Source organism: Bipolaris oryzae (assembly GCF_000523455.1).
Source record: "Bipolaris oryzae ATCC 44560 unplaced genomic scaffold scaffold_14, whole genome shotgun sequence".
Lineage (NCBI taxonomy): Eukaryota > Fungi > Ascomycota > Dothideomycetes > Pleosporales > Pleosporaceae > Bipolaris > Bipolaris oryzae.
In genome coordinates, this window is record NW_006911290.1 from 239,813 (window position 1) to 265,245 (window position 25,433).

The 25,433-nt window shown below is 49.9% G+C and overlaps 14 protein-coding genes across 14 annotated transcripts; 8 read left to right on the forward strand and 6 right to left on the reverse strand.

The window, feature by feature from the left end:
* Positions 1 to 59: 59 nt before the first annotated feature.
* Positions 60 to 911, forward strand: COCMIDRAFT_84654 (uncharacterized protein; the record flags this gene model as incomplete). The annotated part of the gene is made up of 3 exons (XM_007685949.1): positions 60 to 137; positions 189 to 252; positions 322 to 911. 3 exons carry the CDS (start codon positions 60 to 62, stop codon positions 909 to 911), a joined length of 732 nt encoding a protein of 243 aa, XP_007684139.1.
* An 889-nt stretch (positions 912 to 1,800) lies between these two features.
* Positions 1,801 to 2,905, forward strand: COCMIDRAFT_84843 (uncharacterized protein; the record flags this gene model as incomplete). Its single annotated transcript, XM_007685950.1, has 2 exons — positions 1,801 to 1,956; positions 2,102 to 2,905. 2 exons carry the CDS (start codon positions 1,801 to 1,803, stop codon positions 2,903 to 2,905), a joined length of 960 nt encoding a protein of 319 aa, XP_007684140.1.
* Positions 2,906 to 3,528: 623 nt separating this feature from the next.
* On the reverse strand, positions 3,529 to 5,486 carry COCMIDRAFT_65424 (glycosyltransferase family 2 protein; the record flags this gene model as incomplete). The annotated part of the gene is made up of 3 exons (XM_007685951.1): positions 3,529 to 3,954; positions 4,023 to 4,920; positions 4,975 to 5,486. Coding segments are annotated over 3 exons (1,836 nt in total), but the record flags the coding sequence as incomplete, so codon positions are not given.
* A 1,651-nt stretch (positions 5,487 to 7,137) lies between these two features.
* COCMIDRAFT_84721 (uncharacterized protein) lies at positions 7,138 to 7,482 on the forward strand (the record flags this gene model as incomplete). The annotated part of the gene is made up of 1 exon (XM_007685952.1): positions 7,138 to 7,482. One exon carries the CDS (start codon positions 7,138 to 7,140, stop codon positions 7,480 to 7,482), a length of 345 nt encoding a protein of 114 aa, XP_007684142.1.
* A 258-nt stretch (positions 7,483 to 7,740) lies between these two features.
* COCMIDRAFT_33264 (uncharacterized protein) lies at positions 7,741 to 8,346 on the forward strand (the record flags this gene model as incomplete). Its single annotated transcript, XM_007685896.1, has 3 exons — positions 7,741 to 7,918; positions 8,044 to 8,270; positions 8,332 to 8,346. The coding sequence occupies 3 exons, from the start codon at positions 7,741 to 7,743 to the stop codon at positions 8,344 to 8,346; spliced, it is 420 nt and encodes a 139-aa protein (XP_007684086.1).
* Positions 8,347 to 12,147: 3,801 nt separating this feature from the next.
* COCMIDRAFT_1877 (uncharacterized protein) lies at positions 12,148 to 13,002 on the reverse strand (the record flags this gene model as incomplete). The annotated part of the gene is made up of 2 exons (XM_007685863.1): positions 12,148 to 12,680; positions 12,840 to 13,002. The coding sequence occupies 2 exons, from the start codon at positions 13,000 to 13,002 to the stop codon at positions 12,148 to 12,150; spliced, it is 696 nt and encodes a 231-aa protein (XP_007684053.1).
* A 586-nt stretch (positions 13,003 to 13,588) lies between these two features.
* On the forward strand, positions 13,589 to 13,900 carry COCMIDRAFT_84799 (uncharacterized protein; the record flags this gene model as incomplete). Its single annotated transcript, XM_007685953.1, has 1 exon — positions 13,589 to 13,900. One exon carries the CDS (start codon positions 13,589 to 13,591, stop codon positions 13,898 to 13,900), a length of 312 nt encoding a protein of 103 aa, XP_007684143.1.
* A 158-nt stretch (positions 13,901 to 14,058) lies between these two features.
* COCMIDRAFT_84819 (uncharacterized protein) lies at positions 14,059 to 15,142 on the reverse strand (the record flags this gene model as incomplete). The annotated part of the gene is made up of 2 exons (XM_007685954.1): positions 14,059 to 14,388; positions 14,441 to 15,142. 2 exons carry the CDS (start codon positions 15,140 to 15,142, stop codon positions 14,059 to 14,061), a joined length of 1,032 nt encoding a protein of 343 aa, XP_007684144.1.
* A 588-nt stretch (positions 15,143 to 15,730) lies between these two features.
* COCMIDRAFT_84815 (uncharacterized protein) lies at positions 15,731 to 16,284 on the forward strand (the record flags this gene model as incomplete). The annotated part of the gene is made up of 3 exons (XM_007685955.1): positions 15,731 to 15,839; positions 15,891 to 16,006; positions 16,060 to 16,284. 3 exons carry the CDS (start codon positions 15,731 to 15,733, stop codon positions 16,282 to 16,284), a joined length of 450 nt encoding a protein of 149 aa, XP_007684145.1.
* A 588-nt stretch (positions 16,285 to 16,872) lies between these two features.
* Positions 16,873 to 17,997, forward strand: COCMIDRAFT_84816 (uncharacterized protein; the record flags this gene model as incomplete). The annotated part of the gene is made up of 1 exon (XM_007685956.1): positions 16,873 to 17,997. The coding sequence occupies one exon, from the start codon at positions 16,873 to 16,875 to the stop codon at positions 17,995 to 17,997; it is 1,125 nt and encodes a 374-aa protein (XP_007684146.1).
* Positions 17,998 to 18,564: 567 nt separating this feature from the next.
* COCMIDRAFT_33269 (uncharacterized protein) lies at positions 18,565 to 19,008 on the forward strand (the record flags this gene model as incomplete). The annotated part of the gene is made up of 2 exons (XM_007685897.1): positions 18,565 to 18,712; positions 18,821 to 19,008. The coding sequence occupies 2 exons, from the start codon at positions 18,565 to 18,567 to the stop codon at positions 19,006 to 19,008; spliced, it is 336 nt and encodes a 111-aa protein (XP_007684087.1).
* A 123-nt stretch (positions 19,009 to 19,131) lies between these two features.
* Positions 19,132 to 21,077, reverse strand: COCMIDRAFT_23005 (uncharacterized protein; the record flags this gene model as incomplete). Its single annotated transcript, XM_007685878.1, has 3 exons — positions 19,132 to 19,451; positions 19,528 to 20,050; positions 20,124 to 21,077. The coding sequence occupies 3 exons, from the start codon at positions 21,075 to 21,077 to the stop codon at positions 19,132 to 19,134; spliced, it is 1,797 nt and encodes a 598-aa protein (XP_007684068.1).
* A 544-nt stretch (positions 21,078 to 21,621) lies between these two features.
* On the reverse strand, positions 21,622 to 22,634 carry COCMIDRAFT_1882 (uncharacterized protein; the record flags this gene model as incomplete). The annotated part of the gene is made up of 2 exons (XM_007685864.1): positions 21,622 to 22,362; positions 22,434 to 22,634. 2 exons carry the CDS (start codon positions 22,632 to 22,634, stop codon positions 21,622 to 21,624), a joined length of 942 nt encoding a protein of 313 aa, XP_007684054.1.
* Positions 22,635 to 23,305: 671 nt separating this feature from the next.
* Positions 23,306 to 24,967, reverse strand: COCMIDRAFT_84707 (uncharacterized protein; the record flags this gene model as incomplete). Its single annotated transcript, XM_007685957.1, has 1 exon — positions 23,306 to 24,967. The coding sequence occupies one exon, from the start codon at positions 24,965 to 24,967 to the stop codon at positions 23,306 to 23,308; it is 1,662 nt and encodes a 553-aa protein (XP_007684147.1).
* Between the last annotated feature and the right edge of the window lie 466 nt (positions 24,968 to 25,433).

Consider the following 25,433-nt stretch of genomic DNA (forward strand, 5'->3'; position numbering starts at 1 on the left):
ATCCGTCGCACCTGTACACACCTCACAAGTTCCAAATCGCACCATCTCACGCATCGACGATGGCGGACGCATCCGCGCAACCTAAGCCAAGCAGCAGCGTCAAGCTCGTGCTGCTAGGAGAGGCGGCTGTAGGAAAGGTGCGCGATCTCAATACGTCAGTTTCGAACATGAACTGACTCCGGTGCTAGTCTTCCCTTGTTATGCGCTTCGTGAACAATGACTTCCAAGAAAACAAAGAGCCAACTATCGGAGGTACGAACACAGCCACCCCACTCATGCTATTGACAAGCGGCGCCTTGGAGCTAACATAACTCTCGCCAGCTGCTTTCCTCACGCAGAAATGTAACCTACCGAGCCGTACCATCAAGTTCGAGATCTGGGATACTGCAGGCCAGGAACGTTTTGCCTCGCTCGCACCCATGTACTATCGCAATGCGCAAGCCGCCCTCGTCGTGTACGATATCACCAAGCCCTCATCTCTCACAAAAGCTCAACACTGGGTTGCCGAATTGCATCGTCAAGCGTCGCCCGGCATTGTTATTGCGCTCGTAGGAAACAAATTCGATCTTGCCACTGCTGGTGACGAGGACAGGCCAGAGGATGCAGATGCTGCGCCTGCAGCCGAGGGAGAGGAAGAGCAGGCACAAGACGACCAAGACTCCAGGAGAGTGCCTAGCAAGACTGCAAAGGCATATGCAGACGAAGAAAGCTTATTATTCTTCGAGACGAGTGCAAAGACTGGGCACAACGTTGCTGAGGTGTTCACTGCTATCGCAAACGCAATTCCAGAGGCGAGCTTGAAGGGGCCACGCCATGTAGGCGGCCAAACGAACCTGGCTAGACAAGATGCTGACCGGGTAAACCTGGGCAGTGCGCAGCCACAGGGCCCCAAGGAGGGTTGTGCGTGCTGATATGCTTTTTGGGCAATGGGCTTCAATTACATATTAATGGGCGGAAACACTGGAGATATAGATTGTCAGAGTGTTGATCGCAGATTTATGACAATATTTTTTTTCTTTCTCTTTCTTACCCCTACTAGGCGTTGAATGAGGAGAAGCTTAGTACTCTTTTTGCTTGTCAATAATACCGTTTCGCAATGCATTGGAGACTAGCTGCTTGATTATGAGAGATTGCGCTAGAGATATCCCGGCGCTATGGAACACTGCAGATGCAAGGGTATACAACAGTGGGAATGCCTCTGATACTTGTGCTACGCAACATGCCTCGAAGATCACCAGTGCTTCATCTTCTCTCTGAATATGAGCGATCATGCTTGACTAATAGCATCATATCTAGGCCATGGAGATTGAGTGCTTTGATCGATGGTTCTGGGTCTTATAAACCACTTGTCTATCGACTCCATACGGTACGTAGATGTGTTTTGGAATGCAGGTAGTTTACCAGATAGACTGGTAGGGAATTGGACTTCAAGTGGGAAGGATGCAATCCTGCGAATTTGCTTGTTTAAGAGACCTCATATTAGCTTCAGTAGCTCATAGACAAGAATGTCATACGTGAGATGGTCTCACAGTGACGAAAGTAGAGTCTCTGCGAGTGCGACCAACGATTGCGGGGCCGCTGCGCACAAATCTCACGCTAACCTTTTTCCCTCAAACACCCATACTTCTCACTACTCATTCGCCCTTGCGAAACTATCGTGTTTGACTCACCATACATCACTCATCTCGACTCAGAGTGTTGCCTAACATAATCCTGCATATATCTTGTCGGCTTTTCCCCGCATTCGTCAAAATTCGCCCCGCAAATATTTCCCGCATCTTCAGCAGGACTATCACGAACATGGCCAGAGGTGGTCGTGGCGGCGGCAGTCGCAATCCAGCCAATCAGCCAAGAGAAGTGCAGGTTTCGAAGAAGATAAGCTGGTTACTCAGACATGGGGCTGACAAGGAGGGACTGAAATTGGGACAGGGCGGCTATGTCAATGTTCAAGATGCGGTAAGTTTGCAATCGCAGTGTACATAAACAAAATCACCGAGAACAAAAAAAAAGCCTGAACTGGGAAAACGCCTTGTTGAGAATCTTGGTCGGATGGATCAGTTTTTATTGGCTTTTTAGAAGGCAGCGGAATAACAGTTCACAGCTCAACACCAAGGCCCTCCAGAGCCTCAAAGTCACTTTTGCAGAAGTCCGCGACGCAGTCGCAAACAACGAGAAACAGCGCTTCTCCATGATCCCAGCATTGTCACTCGACAAAGAATCGTCTGAAGCGCCTACATCCGAACAACTTCAAAGCACACAAGAATCAGACGATCCAGCAGACTACCTCATCCGCGCAAACCAAGGTCACTCCATCAAAGTCGACAACGAAGGCCTCCTCGTCCCCATCTCCACTGAAGCCGGAAACGTCCCAGACGTCGTTGTCCATGGCACTGATGAGCGCGCCTGGAACCTGATCCTCAAGAGCGGCGGTCTGCGTCCCATGGGGAGAAACCACATCCACTTTGCCTCTGGACTACCCGCTGGCTTCAAATCCCTCGACTCCACATCTGCATCTGCGGACGCTGCGCCCGTCATATCTGGTATGCGCAAGAGTTCGACGATTCTGGTCTACGTTGATATCGGTGCTGCGCTTGCTGCTGGTATCAAGTTTTTCATCTCGGAGAATGGGGTTATTTTGACGGAGGGGAATGAGCAGGGGGTTTTGCCGTATACTTTCTTCAAGCACGTGGAGAGCAGGAAGAAGGATGGTGGCGTGTTGATGAGTGATGGGGAGTTGCCTGATGGCGTCACTGTTGATGTTGAAGAGTGGCAGAAGGAAGTTGGGCAAGGGCAGAAAGGTAGAGGGGGTGGCGGAAGAGGTGGCCGAGGTGGTCGGGGTGGCGGTGGAAGAGGAGGTAAAGCGAGAGCAGTGGACGATCCAAGAGACACGATGGACAATGTATAGAGTACCAATCAATCAATCAATCAAGAAACAAGAGCATGTAGATAAAGAGTGCAATTTTTTTCATGTTCATAATACTGATTACACAGTTAAAAAATAGGTATATAGCAAAGTGTCCTTCCCAGAAGCATTCTTCTTTTCTGTAACCAGCATAAACTCCTGTCTATATCTTACATAGGAAAAAAAAGTTAAGAAGTGTGTAGAAAATTTTGGTAGCAAAGTGTGTGTAGAAAGTATGTGCGAAGAAGCGTAATGAAGAAAGGTATCAAAGGTATGTTTGAAGAAGAAGAAGAAGAAGAAGAAGAAGAAGAAGAAAAAGAAGAAGAAGAAGGATGAAGGAAGAAGAAGAAGAAGGATGAAGGAAGAAGAAGAAGGATGAAGGAAGAAGAAGAAGAAGGATGAAGGAAGAAGAAGAAGAAGAAGTCATGTAGAAAAAAAAGAGAGGATGATCAAACATCCTGCAGCGGTCGTCCCTGAGCCGCATTCTTCTCCGCAAAGTAATCCCTTGCCGCGACACCCTCAGTCTTCAGCATACGGCTAGTAGGCCTCGAGTCCTCACGTGAGCCATGCGACATGACGAGTTCAGGCGCAGCAACATGATCGTACGAGTTCCTCGCGGTATCCAAGTCATCATCCTGCTCCTCGACACTGGGGCGACCAGCAACCGTGCGCACCGTAAGGCGACGGCCCAGACCGCCCTGCTTAGAGGCCTGGTCCTCTTCAAGGCGAATGACGACCTCGACAGCCTTTTCGTCCTCGATGACCTTGGGGTGACGCTTGGCGAAGTAGCGAGCGTACTTGTAGAGTGACCAGTAGCAGCTTGCGACGTTGACGAAGGTGAGGACGATCTTGTAGGGCAGGTAGTAGACGTAGAGGAGAACCCAGCCGACGCGCTCGTTCTTGCGGCGGAGATGGACTTCGTTGAAGATGATGACGTTGATGGCGTACATGACGATTGTGGCGACGAGGAGGTAACCGCAGAAGTCCGGGCGGACGTAGAAGGAGATGGGTAGGATGAAGGGGGTCAGCAGGTAAAGGAGAGTTTCGTAGACCTGGAGGTGTATATGTTAGTATATGTGAAGGGGTGTGATGTAGCAAAGGTGTGTGTGTTTGTACTTACCTCTTGGAAGACAAAGATCTTAGCACCAATCTCCCACCAGCCGAGCTTCCAGTCGCAGAGGATGTAGGCCATGTTGTAGTACATTCCGTTGACGAAGAAGAAGTTCCAGCGCTTGAAACGTTGAGAGAAGATGGTCATTTCACCAAAGCCACCGCGAGAGCCGCCGCCAGCGAAGAAGACAGCAGTGGGGGTCTCGGTCTCGACGAAGACTTGCGAGCACATCTTGATACGAGAACCAAGCTGGCGGGCGACGTGACCGAAGAACCAGTCCTCTGATACACTAAAACCGGGGTGCTCGTGGAAAGTCTTGATGAGGAGTTCACGGTCCCAGAGGGAGATGGCGCCGTGGGGGAAAGTAGCAGAACCGACCTTGCCGGCAAATTCACGCTGGATACCGCTAAGCTTGTACTCAAGATCCTGGGCTTGTTGGCAAAGGTTTCCCTTGGAGCCGTTAGGTCCGACGGATTTGATGGTGTAACCAATGCACTTGACTTTGTCAGTCATGCGGTCAGTGACGATGGGGAAGTTATCGGGAAGGGCACAGTCATCATCGATGAGCAAGACGTTCTTGAACCCCTTTGCGGCGTAGCAGCCAACAAACTGGGCAACAATCTTTGATCCAATAGGCGACCAGATGTGGTTGACTCCGTAAGGGCGGCAGACCTCTTCCGTGTTGTCGAGTGGCGTGGGGCTGTTTCCATTGGCAATGACGAAGATGTGAGACGCAGGGAAGATCTTCAAGGCAGCCTCTAGAGTGTTGGCAATGAGTCCGGCAGACTTGTAGCAAGGGATCATGAGGCAAGTGTCATCAACAGTGGATTTGTACTTGGTTTCTGTAGTGAAGTCGGCAGGCGGAGGGTCCTTCTCGAAGAGGATAAGAAGAGGAGCGAAGGCGTAGCTGTAGAGGGATTAGTAAAAGCCCCCAAAAAATTGTCCCCAAGGACCAACTTACAATAGCGCAATGCCAAGAGTGATACCGAATCCACCAGGAAGGACAAACTTGGTCTGGACAACCCAGTACATCCACCAGACTGCACCCCTCCAAAGCGGCATACCAATAAGCACAAAGTAGATGAAGAGAATCATGACGAGGTACAAGCTGTACTCGAAAGTGTTCTGTGCCCATGGCTTGCGCTGAATCTCGATGCCTTTCTTCTTGGCCTTCTCGTAGGTGCCGAACAACTCACTCCGTTGGAAGTAAGACGCGTTAGTCATACGACGTTGCAAAGAACCAGGAATGATACCATCAACCACTGACTGCAGAGTGTTCTTCCGCTTGTGCTTAGCATGGTGTACAGGTTGAGGTTGCTGAGGTGGCCCATCAAATGATCCGCGAGGCGTGTTGTTTTCTGTTGCGAAAGGATCACTCTTGATCGAGCTTGGCTTGGAAGCAAAGGGGTTCTCGTTGGAATAGGTCGATGATATGCTAGCTCTCCTCTCAAAGTTGGGCGATGGCGCTCGGCTTTCCCGAGGAGTGGTAGTCAGGACATCGCTTGTGCCAGGCACATAAGAGAGGGTTCGCTGGGCCCTTGTGCTTTCTTCGTCAGGTGAGGGTAGTGCATATCGTGAGCTTCTTCTATTGTTGTCGAAAGGATTAACTGTAGAGAACCGAACACTTCTTCTTCGTTCGCTTTCGCTTCGTGTCGGTCCGGCATCGGTAGAATCTTGAGTACCATTCCGGTGTAAACCCCTCGAGCGTTGGTTGCTGTTTTGTCGGACAGCTGATCGTTGACTGCTGTTTTGTCGGATAGCGGAGCGTTGAGTGTCATTTCGCCGAATACTTCCTACCCCTGCGTCGAGGAAAGGGTTCTCCTGTATAGGCTCCCATGTAGCAGTGTGGGTGGCAGTGTTGTCCCGCTTGGATCCAAGATTGCCAGTGGCACGGAGGAGATGAGCAGGAACCGCAACATCCTGGGATTGGGAAGGCATGATCTCACTGGACCGCCGGACTTGTCCAGGGAAGTAATCCGGTCTCCGAGACGAAGTGTCGAAAGGAGACACCATTGTGATGAGTAGGGTAGAATTTACTGAAGGATATTAAGCCTTGAGCGTAGTTATACCTGGGCGGTGGTGAAGATGATGAACCCCATTGTCAGCGGGGGCCATACTCCAGATCTTGTACTTTTCGCACTCTCGGGCGGGTACTCGGATGCCCTCATAGCGCCATTAGCATCTGGAATCACCAAAGCGTGCTAATGGCCCACATCTCACGAAGTGCGAGCACCCCAGTGTCGATCGAGACGGACTGCTTCGCCCATACTCTAGAATTGGCTGGCTTGTGCGCCACAGATGAAGTCTACTCTGACGTTCACGGCTGAGCCTGGACCAAAGAAGTACCCACGTTGCTTAATAGTGACCCAGACTAGTTAGCTCCCGTCGAATCTTAGCCTGGGGCAAAATTCTTGTGTCGAAACCTGAACCTGTTCGAACGACGGCGGCCAAGCTAGTTGGATCGTACTAAGTCAATCATTGAGCCACACTATCATCATTGCGTAAACGATTGTGTACACATCAACCTAACAGGAACGCATCACGTCAAGTCGTCTTGGGACGTGCAGTTGCAAGCCGTATGCTTTCTCAACATGTAAGACAAGAGTTCTCGGGAGCCTGGGCACCATTCCTGCAGGGCCCTTCAATACTTACATGCATACGGCAGTCTAATAAGACATGAAACATGCACAATGATTCTGACAGATCGACAGGGGCCTAGGGATAAGCCCAGTTGACGGAGAAGTCCTGACCAGGGGTAGCTGACGGAGAAGGTCATGTCCCGATTTCTGGGACCTGAGAGCGCAGTTCATGGCATAGCCATATGTGTGGGCCTGGAACACAGCCACATGGACCTGCATGCCTGCGGGAGCCACAAGTAAACCATTACGACCTGAACCAAGGAAAAAGTAGGGGTTCGAGACTACGCCGCCGTCCAGTGTTGATGAGGGTGAACAAGAAGTTTGTAATTGCTATGCCTAGCGTGAATCGCGATCGAAATTGAAGGTGTGATTCCTAGGCAAGAGAGCCCCTGCAAGTTATTGCTGATGGAGAATAGCGCTGGAAAATATTTTTCTCCCATGATCCGAGAGCGCATGGGATTCCTGTGATACACGCACGGTGTGCTATGATGACACGTGGGTTCCGTATTGCACTACAGGACCTGATTACCCTTGCGCAGGTACTTCGGAGAGTACTTCTTGGGTCGAGAAACACCGAGCTCGACCGAACCGACAATGTTCGGTGGCAAAGCGCATTAGGCCGTGGCTGTCAAGTAGAGCGACTACAAAGGTACTTCCAGATCGCAGATGCGCGCCCCAAAATCGGCGGTCCCTTCTTTGTTTTTATGGTTGACGCTACTGTAGCGTTGTGTCCTAATGTCGGCGCCGCTACAGTGATGTCCCTTTCTGTGGAGACGTTTAACTCTGATTATATTCTGGCCCTCCACACTTTCCTACCAAAAGGAAAATAATAGAGAACCAACACTTGGCAGGACCGCAGCGTTTTTGGTGAAACTGAGCAGGATTAATATGTTTATGAGGTCGAGTTGAACGTCGCTTAGAAAACGCCGTTCCCGCCGGCCCGTCAGGTGAGCCGCCGTAAGGCGTTCTAAGAATTGAGTAATTACGTCAGCCCCACCTTAGATGAAAGAGGCTTTGCTCGGCGTTTGAGGTACAACAACTGTAGCCTCCATTCACCCTTGGTTTTTTTCCAGCAATTACAACACGAAATGAACGCCTACGCCTCACAGTACCCGCCGGCTATTGCGATTGATCCTTCATACAAGGAGTTTTTCCGCACCTTTTACGCCACATCCGACACTCCAGAGGCGCACGAAGACTACGTCAAATACTTCACCAAGGATGCAACACTAGTCATGGCTTCCAAAATAGCAGTGGGCCGAGATGGTTTGTCGCACATTGCTTTTTTCGTCTAGCCCCCACTCCATACTTGCCATCGTCCTTTACTCTGACTCCCTGGTGCTGGAACTGCAACGGTTGATTCGTCCCGATGGGCTGACTCTTGGCTACAGAGATCCTAGCCTTGCGCAAAGCCATGTGGGAAACGGTCTCCAGCAGGGCGCACGCACCACTGAAGATATTTCCGTTTGGTTCAAACGCTAACGAAGTCATGTTGTATGGAACGGTAAAATACGGCCTTAAGGCAGGGGGAGAGTCAAGTAAAGACTGGGCTGCAAGGGCGCACCTCGTTAAAGAAGAAGACGGCAAAGTGATGATGTGCTTCTATCAAGTGTATCTGGTACGATATTCAGCCTTCACATGCCCTCGTTCAGAAGATTTGAGCTAACAAGCGGATCAAGGATACAGCAGCATAGACCAAGTAGAGTGTTGATCTTAGGTAAACCAACGCACCGGCTTGTGGAGCTATTGACGTATGTGGTAACATTCGCTGAGCTTGTAAGCATCGTATCCGATGCTACTGCTACCTACCATGACATTGTTGTCTCCGAAGAAAGTGGGTATGGGGGATGCTCCAACTCCCGGAATCAGACTGAACAGATAACTAGTTCGCTGTCTTCCGAAACAGTGATGGTTCTGTTGATATACTTAAACTGGAGACAACTACATGGTTCTTCGGGTGGCCCGGCTTTTGTTGGCGATGATTCAGGCCGGTAATCTTTTGAAAAGATACATGCTGACCACGCCGGATGTCATATTGATGCAAGAGCACCTCCGTATTCAGTTACCTTCCACTGATCCCTGCCCACTAGGAACTTTATTGTATGCCGTGTTCAGCGTGATGTCTAGGATGCCTGGGACGGGACAATTGATTGCTGCCGGCTTCTGCTGAATCACATCCGGCCATCAGCAACATTGGCTGTCGGTAATTTTCCATGGGCTAATGTCATACCGCCTCCGCGGAAATGCGAAAATACTGAGGGCAACCTTGTTATGGTCGGACTTGATACAGAGTGCGCCATACGAAGACCCTCTGGGACTGATGATGACGGTTCGGCTTGTTCTACTGACCATATTTGGCGAAGAGTTGCCCATCTGCTAAGCTGACATGAAATGACTTTACCAATGAACTGTATACGATTCCGAACACGAACGTCTCTGTATGTAAGTATCGCGCATCTTTGGGACCTTTTTGCATCATAAACCTGAAATCCAATCTGGAGCATCGCTACCATCACACCAAATCACTCTCCGCACTGATCTGGATGCTCAGTGCTAGAACTCGGCCCTTTCGTTACCGGTGAAATTTCTATGCCAAAGTCTTGGATATTTTGGGCGGACACCGTTTAAGGGGCAGAGAAATAACATGACTCGCGAACGGACCTAGATCGCGGAGCATCGGGCTGCCAATCGCGATGGCTTACGTCCAGACACGGTTGGCAGACGCCGCGTACCATAACCGTCTCGTTGAACCGCGAATACCACACGCGCGATCACTAAGTACCAAGCGATCTTGGCCCTTGGGTAAAAAAGCAAACACAGGCCTAAGGTTGTTTCTCGGGTTGGCACACCACTTGGGGACTGAACGCTAACGCTAAAAAGAATGTTTCAGAAACTGTCAGCGTCATCCATGGTTCGCGTGTGACGGGCGCTAGTATGCTTTTGGCAGCGGACTAGCAGCGGACTTGCAGCGAACCAACAAACCCTTACATTTGCAGGAACCGTGTCAACACGCTGTCCGGAAGCTTCAAGCCTTTCGTGCGTAACATCATATATCGACCAAATTCAAAAAAATTCATTAGTAAGCAAACAACGCCCGGCTAGCTCAATCGGTAGAGCGTGAGACTCTTAGCTTTCACGTCCTGATCAGACTCGATTGGTTATCTCAAGGTTGTGGGTTCGACCCCCACGTCGGGCTTGAGATCTTTTTTTGCTTTTGCCGCGGACCTGTCTACACTGTCATCATGCAGGGCAAAATGGCTTGTTGCTTGTGGAGAGATTTGTAAATCTTTTTGCCCCGCGGATCGCGTTTGTCACCATGCAGGGCAAGATGGCTTAAAGCTATGAATGTAAATCTTTCTAACCCCGCAGATGATCTCTTGTATCACCCGCATAGGCGAACAAAGAAAGGCAGGTTCCTTGCGATTCTGGAAGATGTCGCTAGTACAGTGACATAAATTGTACGTCAACGTAGGTATTTCGCCATGTACATGTACACCTACATAGGTGGCGCCTTTGATCTGCGGGAACACGTCACTATATGATTATTAGTCAACTTCATGGGTATCATTAATGTGTTCACTGAATCTTGAAAACACGTCTCTTGCACACACTGCTATTGTCATTCAAGGACAAGATCTTCTTCACTGAATCGTTGCATGTGCTCTGCACGCATGAATCGGTACTGCTACAGTATGTCCGTATTTTAGGAACTAGACTGCAGCTCACCGACTGTTTGGAGCTGGAGATAACAGCGAAAACTTTATCCATTTTAGTAATGTGCAGTTGATCTTCAGTTTCAGATACTAATACTGACATTCCGCTGCATGATGTATTGTGCAATCTCTTTTGTGCATCTATGTCTCCTATTCATATTTTCTTACCTATCTCTCGTTCAAAGCTTCATCTAGCTCCCATGAACGCACGTAAGAAAAATCGTATTACGAAACAGTAAGCCTGAGCTCTTGTATATTCTGAAACCCAACATCACGGAAAGTATCGTTATGCATTCTCACATCTTCTACATTAATGAACAACATAAGCGAAACAAAACTTTGCTTGAAACACTTTTTTTTCCTGTATATACTTGTCGGAGCAAATAGTAAACCTTAAGTTGCGGTGAATACCTTGAACATATATACCGCGACACAGTCATGTTTTCTGTGCTATACATACGAAATCAATCTGACTGTGTGCAAAACCACCTGTCATACCGGTACTATCCACTGTATCCAAATGACCATCTCTCTATAGCCGCACATTCAAGGTAAGCTTATGTGAGTCATAGCACATTACCAACCCTGCGAGAGAGACTCTTTCGTGTAACAACTTCCCGAAGGCCCCTTTCCCCTACATCAAGAACGCCTGTAATCCTTTCACCTCCTCCTCGCTAATAATAAAACATACCGAATTCAAACCTATCTTTATTTATCATAGAAGCAGTTTCGCATTTGTACAGCCAACGCCAGAGTAAGATAGTTTTGTAAGCTTCAGCACAGAAGAAGCTTTCTTGAAACTCTCTTTTCTTACTTGATTACTCCGAATCCTAAAGAAAACTACCCGGATCTCCCCTATTTTGGATAACTGGGTAGCAGTCAACACGACACCACTGGAAAAACAAGGGGCACAGCATTGTGCTGGAGGGACAAGGAGATAGAGAAAGTGATGGTTGTCAAGTCTACTACAATAGAAATTCTAATTTCGCAAGCCTCATCCCGTTCGGGTGCCTTTGTACTCTTCAATGTTTTCACTTCAGGAACTCACATTCAAAATTCTTGATTATATCTGCTTCGACAAATACAGAGGCGCTGGGCACCGCCATCACAAACAAGCCTCTTTTGCAGGCTTGTTCTTAGTAGAACGCTGTTTTGTTGTTCGAGCTGGGAGAACAGGGGAGGTGTGTAATGTATGATGGACGGATTGTCAATAGCATTGTTGGGAAAAGTTGATTTCTTGGGTTGATTTGGCTGGCTTGTTGGATCGAATCGAATCAGTCGACAGAGGTTTCCAGTATTCATCGGTCACAATAGAGGGTCTTGGTTTGATTGTTTGATCGGTTCTGAGTATGTGCGCATGTGTATGTGTGCGCATATATATTCTGAGGGAAAACCTATTTAGCATACGGACGAATATTCCTTTCAGGAGGAGAAGACGATTGAGATATGTTCTAGTCGGCTATCTTCCGATTGTCAGATGAAACACATGTAACTAGTGGTAGAGGAGGGTTGAAATGATGTTGCTAGCATTTCTGATTGAGTTATTGAGAAGGACCAGTGTCTCGTTCCACATGATTTGTTCGAGAAAACAGCAGAAAGCATTATCTAAAATAGAGGCTCGGAGATTGATACAAACTCATCGATTGAACATGCGACTCCTAAATCGGGCGTGTATACATCTGACTCTAGATCATCTCTCACCACTAACTCCTTACTAAACCCACATCTACTTATACAACAACGGCCCTCCAAACCCTACCCAAAGCACAACAGCCATTTCATCTACAGGTCCTTTGTCAAGTCGTAAATCTTCTGAATCTCTTTAAGCTGACCCTCATGATCAAAGTTGAGATCCTTCAGCATTCCATCATGGAACCCAAACACCCATCCATGCACAACGGGGAACTCATTCTCAGCCCAAGATTGTTGTACAGCAGCAGTCTTGATAATGTTCCTGCACTGCTCATACACATTGAGCTCGACAAGTTTGTTATACTTGTCATCCTCGGTTCCACCGTTGGCAATGACATCGTCGAGCTCCTTTTGGTGCAGACGGTATACATCGCGGATGTTTCGTAGCCAGGGGTTCAAGAGGCCCATATCTTTGGGGGTCATGGCGGCTTTGACACCGCCACAGCCGTAGTGGCCACAGACGACAATGTGCTTAACTTTGAGGTGGCGCACGGCATAGTTTACGACGGACATGACGTTGAGATCGATGTTGCAAACGAGGTTGGCTATGTTGCGGTGGATGAACATCTCGCCGGGCTCGAGGCCGGTGATGGCTTCGGCTGGGATACGGGAGTCGGAGCAGCCTGGAGGAAGCGCGGTCAGTGGTTGCTTCATTTGAGTTGGTCTACAACTGAGTATTTTGCAAGGCGATTCAGGATATCGAGACTAATTGGATAGCCAGTTGATCGCCCAGCCGACTCTCCGGAACGATTTCAGTTACTTTCATACAAAGATTGACTCACCAATCCAAAGATACTCGGGAGCTTGACCCGCGCTCATATTTTCAAAGAACGCAGGGTTCTTCTTCTTCATCTCCTCGGCCCATTTCTTGTTGTTCTCAAAGATACGGTCATGGCTCTGCTGGAGGTACTTGCGAACCTCCTTTGAATCCTCTGTTCCAGTCATCCTGGGCCACGAATACTGTCGTTTGGTCTGGAGAGGCTGCGCAGCGGTAGGTGCTTGTAGTTTTGGGATAGACGATCCGGTGTGGCAGAATCGCGACGAAGTCCGACCAAGTAGTGCAGAGACTGGCGAAGGATTTAAAGGTAGAGGTGAGCTTGATAAGAGACGCGCCGGAGAAGAGAGAAGCTGCCCCGCGGCAACTAGCTCTCGGAGGGCGTGGGGTAGCCGGTGCGGCATGACAAGAACCAAGATAGACAGCAAGTCCACAAATCGCCAATTCTTTTAGTAATTGTGCCGGCAGACTCGGTTCACAGAGAGGGAAGATGCGCGAAACAAAAAATATTTGTCGGGTTATTTTGTTGTTTGTTGCGCGCCGATTGGACGCTCTGACGTTGACAGATTGGGACATCGGTCCAAGGTGGTGGGGAGCTTGTTGTAGATCGGTGGACGAGAGATCTAGCGAACCGATCTCATCCAGATTTCAAGACCCAGCTTGACCCAGGGTGCTTTCTGCAAAGCATCAATATCCCTGTCTGTGACCATCAACATCGCTCATGCTACACAAAAAGCTCCAGAAAACACCAGACCGATGTCTCTGAATTACAACCAGCGCAGTCTCATCCTAAATCATGCCGATCGTCTGCTCAGCACTCGGGCTTGGCCAAAGACGATCTGCCCTTCCGAGATCGCGCGTGCACTGTCCGGCGCGGAGCTGGATACGCTGAACGCAACAACATGGAGAGACACCATGGGCATTATACGACAGCTATTGTGGGAGAAACGAGCATCTGGCGAAGTTGAAGTCATGCAAAAAGGAGACGTGGTGGCTGCAGAGAGCTTGGAAGAAATCAGAGGTCCGATTCGGGTGAGAAAGGTAAAGGCACAAGTTAGTCAGGTATAGTGTAATAATATGCATGCTTACCACAACATTCTACGTCTGCTCAAGCTGTTGCTACGCTGCCAATGCTGCCAATGTTCCGACCAACGCCGAATGTCAACTCCGCCAGCGCCCCGCAAATACAACAACTCCGGTGAACTCCCATCCATGCCCGTGATCTCTCATTTCTCAGGATAACTGGCCCCACTAACGTCAAGACCCTGCCATTTCTCATCCCAGCCCATGCCTGGATCTGTTGCATTACCCGCTTTACCCTCCTCGGTCAGGTTCTTGATATCACTCCAATATTCCAACTTCTTGCACTCGTTGTCCGCTGCCTCGACGGCTTTAAGTAGGTTGTTGATTCGGCGTTCCTCGGCTTCACCCTCGGGCTTTCCGTCTTTTTCGTGTTGTTCGCGGTGTTCTTTTGCAGTATCGAAACGGTCCATCAGCGTCGAGAGAAGTTGGCGGCGTGAATTTTGAAAAACAAGCATGGACATAATTGCAGGAATCTACACATGTTAGCGGGATCGAATCAAATAAACGCACGTGGGGAGTGTGTACCTGTTCTGCAAGGTAGTGTAGTTCCTCACCCCCATCGTTGATGAACTTGTGTATGTAAACAATCTTCTCGCGGTCGATTGCAGCAGCTTTCAGCTTCCTCATCAATGTCGCAATGTCTCTAATCTCTTCGTCCAAACTGGTTTGAGAACTGTCCAACAGACCGCTACCAGTGCCAAGCGTCGTAGATCTAGCCATGGTTGTACCGATGCTGAATTGCTCACCAAACATGCGTTCCTTCGCGTTTGCTTTGGTCTTGGGTGGCAGTCTCTGCTTGACACGTCTTCGCAACCAGCGCCGCCGGCGAACAAAACTATGAAACCATGGATGGTTGCCATGCCACGCTGAACCCTTGAACAAAAAATTGTATTGCCAGCCTTCCTCATCGACGTCCAGGCTCATGTCGACATACCAAGTTTTCCAGTCCCATACCCAGCTCGGGTCAGGCACCTGTGCGTTTGTGATGTTGACAGCTGAAGGCTTAAACTTGGCATCTTGCCAGGGCGCGGGATCGATTCTCAGGTTCCACAGCGCCTTGGAGGAGAAGAGTGGTATGCCGAACACGAACCAACCGCGCTGGTTTTCGTAGAGAATATCGATGTGGGAGCTAGTATTCGTGAGCTGCTGCTCGGATTGCGTGACGGTCGTCGAAGGCGTGTTGTCGCCATTTGTGTGGTCGACGAGGCTTATTTGCTGGTCGGCCATGGTGTTGAGCTGGGTATGTGTAGGAAGGAGGTCGAAGGCGGACGCTGTTGCTATCGCCGAGACATGAGGTCGATGTGGTTAGACAGGCGCGCCACGCTGCGTCTGGAGCTCCGGAGAGTTTTGATGCTTTCGTACAAGGAAACGAGGATCGATTCGCAGTATCGCTCGGGGTCGTGAACACGTTGCTGCGAAGGGTGCTAAGGTTGATGTATAGGGGGTTCGTAGCCAGGACGATGCACGCACGCCCGAAGAATGTCAAACGCCGCGCAACTAAATTGCAAGTCACGCTAAAACTACGGGAAAACGGAGTTACGTTGGCAGAAGCAAAACTGCAGAATGAATGGCGTGTGGTTCCCAACAGTCATGATGCTTTTCGAGGAGTTCACTAGTTTGGCGATCTAGTTCGCACGCGTAGTTGGACCATCCAACTGCGCAGGAATTACGTCACACCAACTGCGCTGCCTTGAAAGTCTTCCCCTCTTTCTTAACAGCGCTGATTCTTCATTTTTGATTTGCAAATTCACACAATCTAATTCCTCCCCAAATTCGAAGAACCTTCCCCCAAAAAAAGCAATCATCTCAGTCAACATGTCTCGCAAATTCCTAACCTACGGTGGTCTTACTGCTATTGGTGGAGCGACCTATTACCTCTACAGCGCTGGAGGTGACCCGAAGCTTGCCGAGAAGAAAGCAGAACGTACGTCATCGAGCGTCGCTTTACACAGAGCGCAAACTGACTGATACATAGACGATGCGGCGACTGCTACGCGCAGACTGAGAGGCGACTACCCTGGCCAGGACAAGGAAGCGAAGAAAGCAGCCGAGGAGGGTTACGAGGCAGTACGCGCCACCGCACAGCAATACGTAAGTTTGAAATAGTCTTTTCTTGTTTGCAACATGGTCCTAACTTGGACCAGGCCGATCAAGCCAAGGCGGAGGCGAACAGACTGGAGAAGAAGTTCGATGCTTACAGCGCCGATGCGAAAAAGCAGTACGAGCATGCAAAGGCGCTTGCTGAACAAGAGCTACACCAAGCCGGCAAGCAGGTCAACGCAGCGGCGAACAAGTTTGATGCCGTCGTCGAGGACAAGGCAGCAAAGGCAACAGGCTGGTTCGGCGGCTGGTTTGGTGGTAGCAAGTAAAGCATTGGGCATGAGTGTGCTGTTGGTGTGGTGATGGTAAGACCAGAAGAGAGCAGAAGCATTATTCTGGCACTTTGCATGAGCATTGGAGTACACGGGTATCAGTTCCTTCATCTCGGTAGCATAATGTAATACTCATATGTACATATACCACTGCTGGTTTTCCTGTCGCGTAGTGGTTCGCGTGTGTGTACGCGAGACCGGCTGTATGGCGTTTGCGTGCGGGTGCGGGGTGATGAAGAAAAAGAAGATGATATCGTTCGATAGCAGAGAACACTGTCTAACTCAGCGCGTCATTGTCTAGATGCGTATGGAGAAGAATGAGTGGTGGACGCGCTGCCATAGGGCGGGGCAATTACTCGTTCGGGTTTCAAATGGGTGGGGCCTTAAGTTACGCGACGCGAACGCGCAACGCGTCGAGGGTGTCTCTGCTTCCTTCCTTTCCCTTCCTTGTTTTACATACCCCCTCTGTTCATATACAGCACCCCATCTCCTTTGCACCACAAAGCGACGCCCGCACGGCATATTTCTTATCGACATTGATCCACGTATCTTATTGCCGTACCATTCTCACCTCTATCTTCAACAATGTCGCCCATTGCTCCTGGCCAGCTTCCAGCCGAGCTCGTCAACCTTCTCGCACTCCACTCGTCCTTTCTGACTGCCCTCTCACTGCATTACGCGCACAACGGAATCTCGACACCCGCAGATCTCCAGGCTTTGACTGCGTCTACAACTCTGGTATGGCGCCAGCGCAAGGTCACTTACGATGACGTCCGGCTGCTCATCGGAATCCTCGACCAAGGCCCTTCTGGCGCCAACAACCCCTACTACCTATCCGACTATGGCCATGGCAAGATTTGCATTGAGATCAAGGAGAGCAGCCCGATGATGAACGGAATGACGCACATGAACGAACAAGGCCTGCAAGAAATGTTCAAGGAGGGCCTAGACACATTGTGGTCGCAATGGTGTGCATCGCAGAAGATGCCGACTCGACCTATTGCCGTACCCAAACGCGGACGGGGACGCCCAAAGAAGACCGATGTCAAGCAAGCAACCATGGAGACTTTCCTCGACGACGCTTCCATCTCAAAGTTCCTCAGCCAACTTCCCCTTGCCGAGATCACCACATGCGAATCACTTGTCGCGCTTGCACCATCACAAGAAAAAGGACGCAAGAGATTGAGAGAGTTCAAGGAAAGTGTTCAGCAAGGGCGTGCACAAAAGAAGACAAGGCCAGCAACGGACAAAGAAAACGAGTCTACCACATGCCAAACACAACAGACTCAACCTGCACAACCCAAGATCACCGAATTCGCTGCTGTTCGCAAAACCAATCTTCTCGACCGCATCCTCGCCAAACAAGAAGCCGCCAAAGCTGGACCCGCCGCCCCTAGTCCTGCCGAGCTTCAACGAAGAGCAGCACTCCAACGTACTCCAGAAGTCATTGGCGTTCTCTCCCTCCTTTGTGCCAGCAAACCTGGATCTCGTGTTTCTTTCTCTACTACTGCTCTTGTACAGGCCCTGCAAGGCTCCATCCGAACTCCCATCTCAAAAGACGAGGCAATGAAGTGTGTGGAAGTGCTGGCGAACGAGGTTGCACCAGGATACGTCTCCCTTGTCAGCATGGGAGCCATGTCTAGTGTGGTTATCAACCAGATGATGAGGCCAACGGACATCAAGAGCAGGCTTATAGCGCTGGGCGCATAATCACCATGTCTTCTTCTTACTTCATTTTTTTTGTATAACTACCGATTCACATTGCCGGCGAGCGATGCTTCAACCCCCTTCAGCGTTTTTCTTTTCGGCTTTTTCTTATACCAGTCTTTCTTCTAGCCGACCTGTTGAACACGGCATTATACAGCATTCATGGGGCGTTTTTGTTTGTATAATGAACTATGCCTTTAATTCATGTATCAAATATCATTAATGACGCTCTTGTGTGTACCATGTTGCTGTATTCATTATCTGCCTGGTATTTTCCTGTGATGCAAATCAAACAAGGGACGCACTCAAAGCTCCCACACCAAAAATGTTAGGATAGCCGATCTCGAATTGGCAGCTTGCCAGCATACCTGGCTTGCTAGCGCCAACCCAAGTGAAAAGCCTTGCAACAGGAAAAAAATCCTAGTAGTCGCTTATCTAAACAGAGGTACCCACTCTTTCATCACCTTTGTCAACACCCCAGCATCAACTACTCCAGCTACACCTTCCAGTAACCTAATCCAAACACAACCACTCATCCCACCTCATTCAATTCCAAGAACGAAAGCAAAAATGTCGCCCTTCTCCCGCATGGCCCGCATGCTCCTAATCCTGCACTCCCTCGTCAACATGGCCCTCGGCGCATACAGCTTCGTCAACACGCAAGAATACGCCGCTATAACCGGTGTAGAAGCTTCGGATCGGGCCTTGCAATCAATCGGTAAATTTACCCTTTTCTCCCCCCTCTTCAAACTACCCAACAATTTCTACACTGCTTTTTTTTTTCTCAAGACATCCTTTTGCTAGCACTGACTCTGTGTGGAAAAAGGACTTGCTACCATAGCAGTGGGATGGTACCAACTCATCTTCACGTTGCAGGGAAATAGGCGTATGATGGCCTCTACGATACCGCTTCGATGCGGGTTTGCAGCCGTCATGTCGATGTGGGATAAGACACCATTAGTGTTGTATGAGCTTTGTGTGGTGTGGTTTTGTTTGCTTGCCGTCTTTGCGTAGATTTCTTGTTCATCATATCATCTATGTGTGGAATAGATATGTATCTAAGGGTATGACATATAGCCTTCGGGGTGATATAAAAGATATGAGAATGACAAAAGGAACGAGGGAGAGGAGATATGTCTAGCTCCACTTTACGCTTCCACCGGCCTTTTCTTCAAGACTCCATCCACCGTATGTGTCTACGAAGCCTTCTCGCGTAAGATACTCCTTGTGCTCCTCGCTTCTCCATGCCAAGGTTGTGCCGAGCTTCCAGCTTGTGTCCAGCTTGTCCAGTACCAGCTCTACAAGCTGCACGTTTTCGGGCTGCTGCACCTGGGGTTTCGCCAGGATAGCGGTAAGCTCTTCCTTTGTTGCCGCGCGGTGGAACGACGAGGCCGGGTCTGGGTGGTGGTATAGGGGGAGGAGGTGAGAGTAGTTGTGAGGAACGATATCGTTGTATGCTAGGAATTGTAAGAATTTATGAGTGAAAAAAAAACAGCGAGACGAGGGGGTATGATAGAGAAAAAGAGTACTTACGTTGTCGAGCACCCCAGATCAACCGCTCAATGGTATATCCCTCGTTGTTAATGACAAATATCACAGCCTTGCACTTTGCCTTGATCATAGTGCCAATCTCCTGAATGGTCAACGCCATGGATCCATCGCCAGTAACCAGTATCGTCCTTCCCTTGTTACGCTTGTTCACTGCCTCCAGCTCGCGCCTTGCAAGATCAGCGCCCAGCGTGGCTGCAGTTGCAAAACCGATGCTGCCGTAGTAGATCTGCGTTATGAGAGTAATGTCTTTGGGAAAGGTGATGTCGCCGATTCCAGGGTTCGAGGTACCTGTTTCGCTGATGACGACGTCGCCAGACTTGAGGAAGGCTTCTATCGTGGGCCAGAGCCAGGATTGTGTCAGGTGCTTGGCGTCTACATCCAGAGGTGTGCGTGGAGGGGGAAGCTGTGGCTTGGCTATTGAGTGTTGGGCTGTTGAGGGGAGAGCAGCAGATAGAGCGGCAAGGAGTGGTTGTATGGCGGTGGATGGATAGGATGTGCCCTTGACCTGAATTTTTCATTGTTAGTACCAATCGCCATATAAATGGGAGCAGAGGCTAATTGAGGCAGATAGGACTTACAACAACATCAAATGGGTTGATGTGGATCACTTTCCCTTCGTCCAACTGTCTCGAGAAACCAGCCGTGTTGGTGTCACATGGCACATATCCCAGCGTTATGACCAAATCAGCTGCTTTTGCAACTTCCTTAACACCTGGAGTACTAATTTCGCCATTCCATACGCCAACAAATGTTTCTTCGCTCTCATCGACAATGCCTTTGCCCATGTTTGTCGAGAAGAACGGAACGTTGAGCTTCTTGACTACTTGTTGGGCTTCTTTAATGGCACCGAACCGGTGCACAAGCGCATCTACTACGACAGTTGGCTGTTTAGCCTCAGCAATCGCACTGGTAATGGCATCGATTGCCTTTTCCTGTGCCTTCTCATCGACTTGTGGGGCCAGGTCGATCTTCTTGTCAAGTAAACTCTTGTCCACCAACTCGGCACTCAGATCCAGCGGCAAGAAAATGTACACTGGTCCACTCTTGATCACACACTCTCGGAGTACACGGTCAATCTCACTTGGTGCATTTTCAATGTCCCAGAGCTCTGCAGCGGCAAATCGTAGCCCCTCACTGGCCTTGTTGTATACTTGATGATCTGGCTTCGAGCCAATGCTATGATGAATCATCATATGATTCTTCTGCATCGCACGCGTGGTTTGCCCAACAACATGTATGACCTTTACGTTCTCAGACATACTGCCCGCAACGCCATTCAGTGCGCTTAATTCACCGACACCATGAGTGGTGACGAAACATCCAGGAACGTTCTTTATGCGGGCATAGCCGTCTGCGGCATAAGATGCATTCAGCTCATTTTGGTTGCCCGTCCACTTCAGGCTATCAACGTGGAAAATTTGGTCGAGAAACTGGAGGTTGAAGTCGCCTGGTACACCGAAGATTGTGTCCACACCGATTTGATGGATACGTTCCCACATGTAACGCCCAAGAGGGATTTTGTTTTCCGCCATGATGGGTACGCGTAGATAATTCTCTGCTCTAATGTTGTTGCAAAGCTGGCAATGTTTCTGTGGTCTTTGGGTGGCTGCCTTGGATGTTGTTAATAGGTTGACCTAAGAGTGTTTTAGGGCGTGATACGTAGCCGGTAACCCTGGCAGACGTACTGTAAACTTGACCCCGCAAAGACTTGGGTGTGACGATGTATGTAAGCGATGGCTTGGATGACGACAAGAATAATACAAAACTAGAAATAAATATACAATAACAACAAAGGTCAAGTAGTCTCGAGCTAGGGCGCGTAGGGCGTAATGATTGACAACCGCGGGTCGGTTGGAGACGGTTAGTTGATAGTGGAGGTAGTGCGGGGAGCGGCCTTGCATCGGAATACATAGCTGGATTCGGAACACCAGCTAAGTTCGGGACACCAGCTAGGTTCGGAGCACAAGCACGCTCGGAGCACAGAAGACTGATGATTATCTCAAATGTTATGCCGCAAGAGTGTCACTAAAGATATGCTGGAATGTCACAGAAAAGTGTATGCTTGGTTTGGTCTACTTAGGCACTCGCTTCTGTCGTCCCCGCAACTGAGTGCTTCTCCGCATCCTTGAAGCTCGCCATCTTAAAGTCATAGGGTAGCTCAAAATCTGCTTTCGGATCACCCTCGAAAGGCTTGAAATCTACAACGAGTGAATCCTTGACTGCAAAGACGGCATCATCGTCAAGATACTTGCTCTTGCGGTCGAAAATTTGCGTAACGATAGGCTTGTAGCCAGGCGCCGTGAGCAAGAAATGTATATGTGCCGGCCGCATCGGGTGCCTATCGAGCGCCTGTAGTACCTTTCCAGCCGGACCATCAAAAGGAATAGGATATGGCACAGGCCGTAAACAGTAAAAGCTGTATGTCCCATCCTTTCCAGTTGTGAACCTTCCCCTTAGGTTCATATCTGGTTGATTGGCATCCTGCTGTTCATACAGGCCATTTGGTGCCGTGTGCCAGACGTCTACTACTGCACCTTCAATAGGCTTTCCAGTTTTGAAGTCGGTGACTGTTCCATGCATCCAGGTACGATCGCCTTGTTCGTTGATTTCCTTCGACACGATACAAGACCCCATGGGTAGCTCCGGTGCGTTTTCTCGGTAGAAGGGTCCCAAGATGGCAGTAGCGGTAGGTTCATCTGCAGCTGTGGAAGCGAGCTTGTATGTTATCTCATCGACAAGTGACTCAAGGCCGAGAACATCGCAAAGCAATTGGCCTTCATTGCGTTTAGAGTCGGACATGCGACCTGCTTCGTTCATCTATCCAGCCTTAGTATGCGTTAGGTAGAGTGCAGGCTAGATGCGTAGCCTAAGAAAACGTGTATACGTACAAGCTGTACACCTGCCATCCACTCATCGACCGTAAGCTCATTCTCTCTCGCGAAATCGTGCAGATGCCGTATCAACCCCGCCGCGAGCTGTCTGACCCTAGGGGTAGCATTGGGCCCTGTCGCATTGATCACTGCATCCGTAAATTTTGGATTGAACTTGTGTTCCTTGTTACCAGATACCGCTGAATTTCTTTCGCTCATCTTGTCTTGGTGGGTTGTATAGTGAGAATGTAATGCTAGTGTATGCAGATTAAAAGGTGTGGCGTCTTCAAATACACGCCGCAATTACTTTGCATGGCAGGACCAACTCCGAAGTAAGCTGATAGTAAATAATGAAACGTGCTCAAGACCCGCCAACCGGCAAGATATCGGCAGCTCTTATGCACACCAGCGCAAACCAGACGCAGATAGCTACCGAGTTCCGACTAGATATGTACTCGCCATAGCGTGGCACGGGACAACATTGGATGGCGGGGTCGTAGAGGAATACTTTGCAAAGTACCGACAGGAGTTTACGCCGGGGATAGCGACTATCCGAGCCAGGTGCACCATCCGATGCCAAAGTTACAGTTAGCCGGCGAATGCCAATAGGTGCAATACGACATTGGTAGTCAGCATCAGCTCAGCAACTAGAAAATGGGGCTGCTGGTTGACGTCAATGGTAATGCTAGACATGCATATATTACCCAGCACGTTTCCAGGCCATTTTCCGCTATTTTGGGAGGTTCAGTGCACATTCAGATATTGAATATTAAAAAGACCAGATAACTTGGCCTCTGTGATCGCTTCCAATGCTCATGAAAGATTGCAACAGCAATCTGTACTGCGCCAAAAAAAAATGTCCAAACGCCTATGGCAATACCGTAGGTTGCTCAATCACTGTCATCATCTACCCTAGCCCTTTTCGTTGACCTGCCCTCAGGCTCTTGAATGCCGTATCGCTTTTCGCCCTTCTTCTCGCCCCGAACCTCGTCAATCATCTGATTGATGTTGAAAGGGTCGTCAGTATCCTTCTCAAACTGGACTGGTCCATCTCGAGCTTCTTGTAGATCGGCACCCTTGAAGCCTTCCTTCGCCTTGCCTAAAACTTCAAATTTGCTCGTCTTTGTGAGCCTGTCGTACGTCTGCCCGTCATCTTCTCCGTCGTCTTGTTGTACACTCGGGCGGTAGATGCTGCTTATTGCGTCTTGAGCGGCGAAAAGAGGCTTGTCATAATGGTTGTCCTCGTTGAAACCAGCATTGAAACCACTCGACTGATTGAACAATCGAGCATCATACATGGACTCTCCGCTTTGTGTTGGCTTTGCCAGGCCAAGAGCAACCTTCTCTGAGATATCACGGTTCTGCTCACGAGCAAGCATCTGAATCTTGCGCTCATTGCCCATGCGCGACTGACGGAGTTCACGCTGCAAATCCTCGCGACGCTCTTTGCGGGCATCCATTCGCTTCCGCACCTCTTCCTCCTCCGAGTCTGTTTCTGAATCGCTCTGGGATCGCCTTCGGGAGGCATTCGCACGGTCTTCTCGAGCCTGTTTTGCCAAGTTGCGCAGGTGCTCCTCCTTTTGCAGCTTCTCCTTCTCTGCCAAGCGCTGTTGCATAATGGCGCGCTGCTTGACTTCCTCTCGAGCGTGCCTGTCTGCAGCCTGGAGAGCCTCGCCGAATTGCGCAAACTTATCGTTGATTGTGATGTCCTGGAGACCCCGCCCATCGGCTGCCAGACGCTTATCTAGAGGTACTGTGTAACCCTTGGGGTTCTTCCAGTTACTAATGGGAGGCGGAATCTTCCACATCTCTTGATCTTCGGCGGTCAGTTTTCGCGGCGGAGAGTGTAGAACGGGCGGCGGAGGAGATGGCGGTCCGCGAGGAATACGTTTGTGCTTGAATTTCGGTGGTTCCATAGGATCGATCTGCCGCTGTTGAATCTTGAAGATGCGCGTCTTTCCCTGGGCCTCGCCCATTTGTGCGGTTGGGGTGTATCGCACAAAGGTAGGCTCATCGTCTTTCCGACCCTGTACGTTCTTTGGTCGCTGTGCAGCAGTCTGTCCTGCTACCAAGGCCATGAGTGCCTGTTCTGTCTTCTCTTTTGTTGCCTGTACCACTTCCTGGCTCGGACGCGACAAATCCAGCTCGCCGGCATCCGCTCGTTGACGTAGCGGGATCAAGTCTTTGAAGCTCGCCTGTACGATCCTTGAGTCGCCGTGTCCGCGCCTCGCAATCTCATCGTATTTGGTCTTGCCCTCTCCGTCGACTCTCCTTACGAGGGCATTGGATGTGGATGGTGTGCCCTTCTTGCCCATATCCAGCGGATACTGCGCGACGTGAACCTCTGGAAACGCGCCTCCATCGCCAAAGTCCTCGGGCACGCGGGGCCGCCAACTTTGCCTGCTACCGTATGCGGGTGGGCCATTCTGCTTTCGTGCGACCTGCGCTTCGTACTGCTCGGAGCTCAGCACACGCGTGCTGTTGGTGAGTTCCTCCTCCTCACCCGAGTATTTCGGCTTGGGCAGCGACTTGGACAGCGTCGCGACAGACATGTTTGATGGTTATGGGGGGACAGAGTTGGGTATCGCGACCGTAGAGATGTGCCTGGGCGGAGGCGATGGCAAGACAAGATTATTTCGTCGGGCTCGTCGGCGGGCTGGTTCTGCCGGAACCGTGTCACGTGATCCAGAGCCTGGTAGGCAGGATGGCGGGAGGCGCCATGGAGACGTGAGATGTGCCTCGAAGCCTTCACCGGAGTGCCAACTGTGCCTCCACTCTAGTGCATTCACACGCAGCCAGTCAGTCTGTGCCAAGTATCATGTTTTTCTGGATTCATATCACGAGTACGCGTACTACATACGGACCAAGGGTTTGTTTGGCGTCTGGCTCTTGAGTACACCAATACGAGTCTCCTTTTATACACTACTACACTATCAGGCTTGCATAAAGCATAAATTCCCAGAAACCTCAGTGTCATATCGGCCGTGCCAACTCGCTTATGCGCTCCGTGGATGGCAT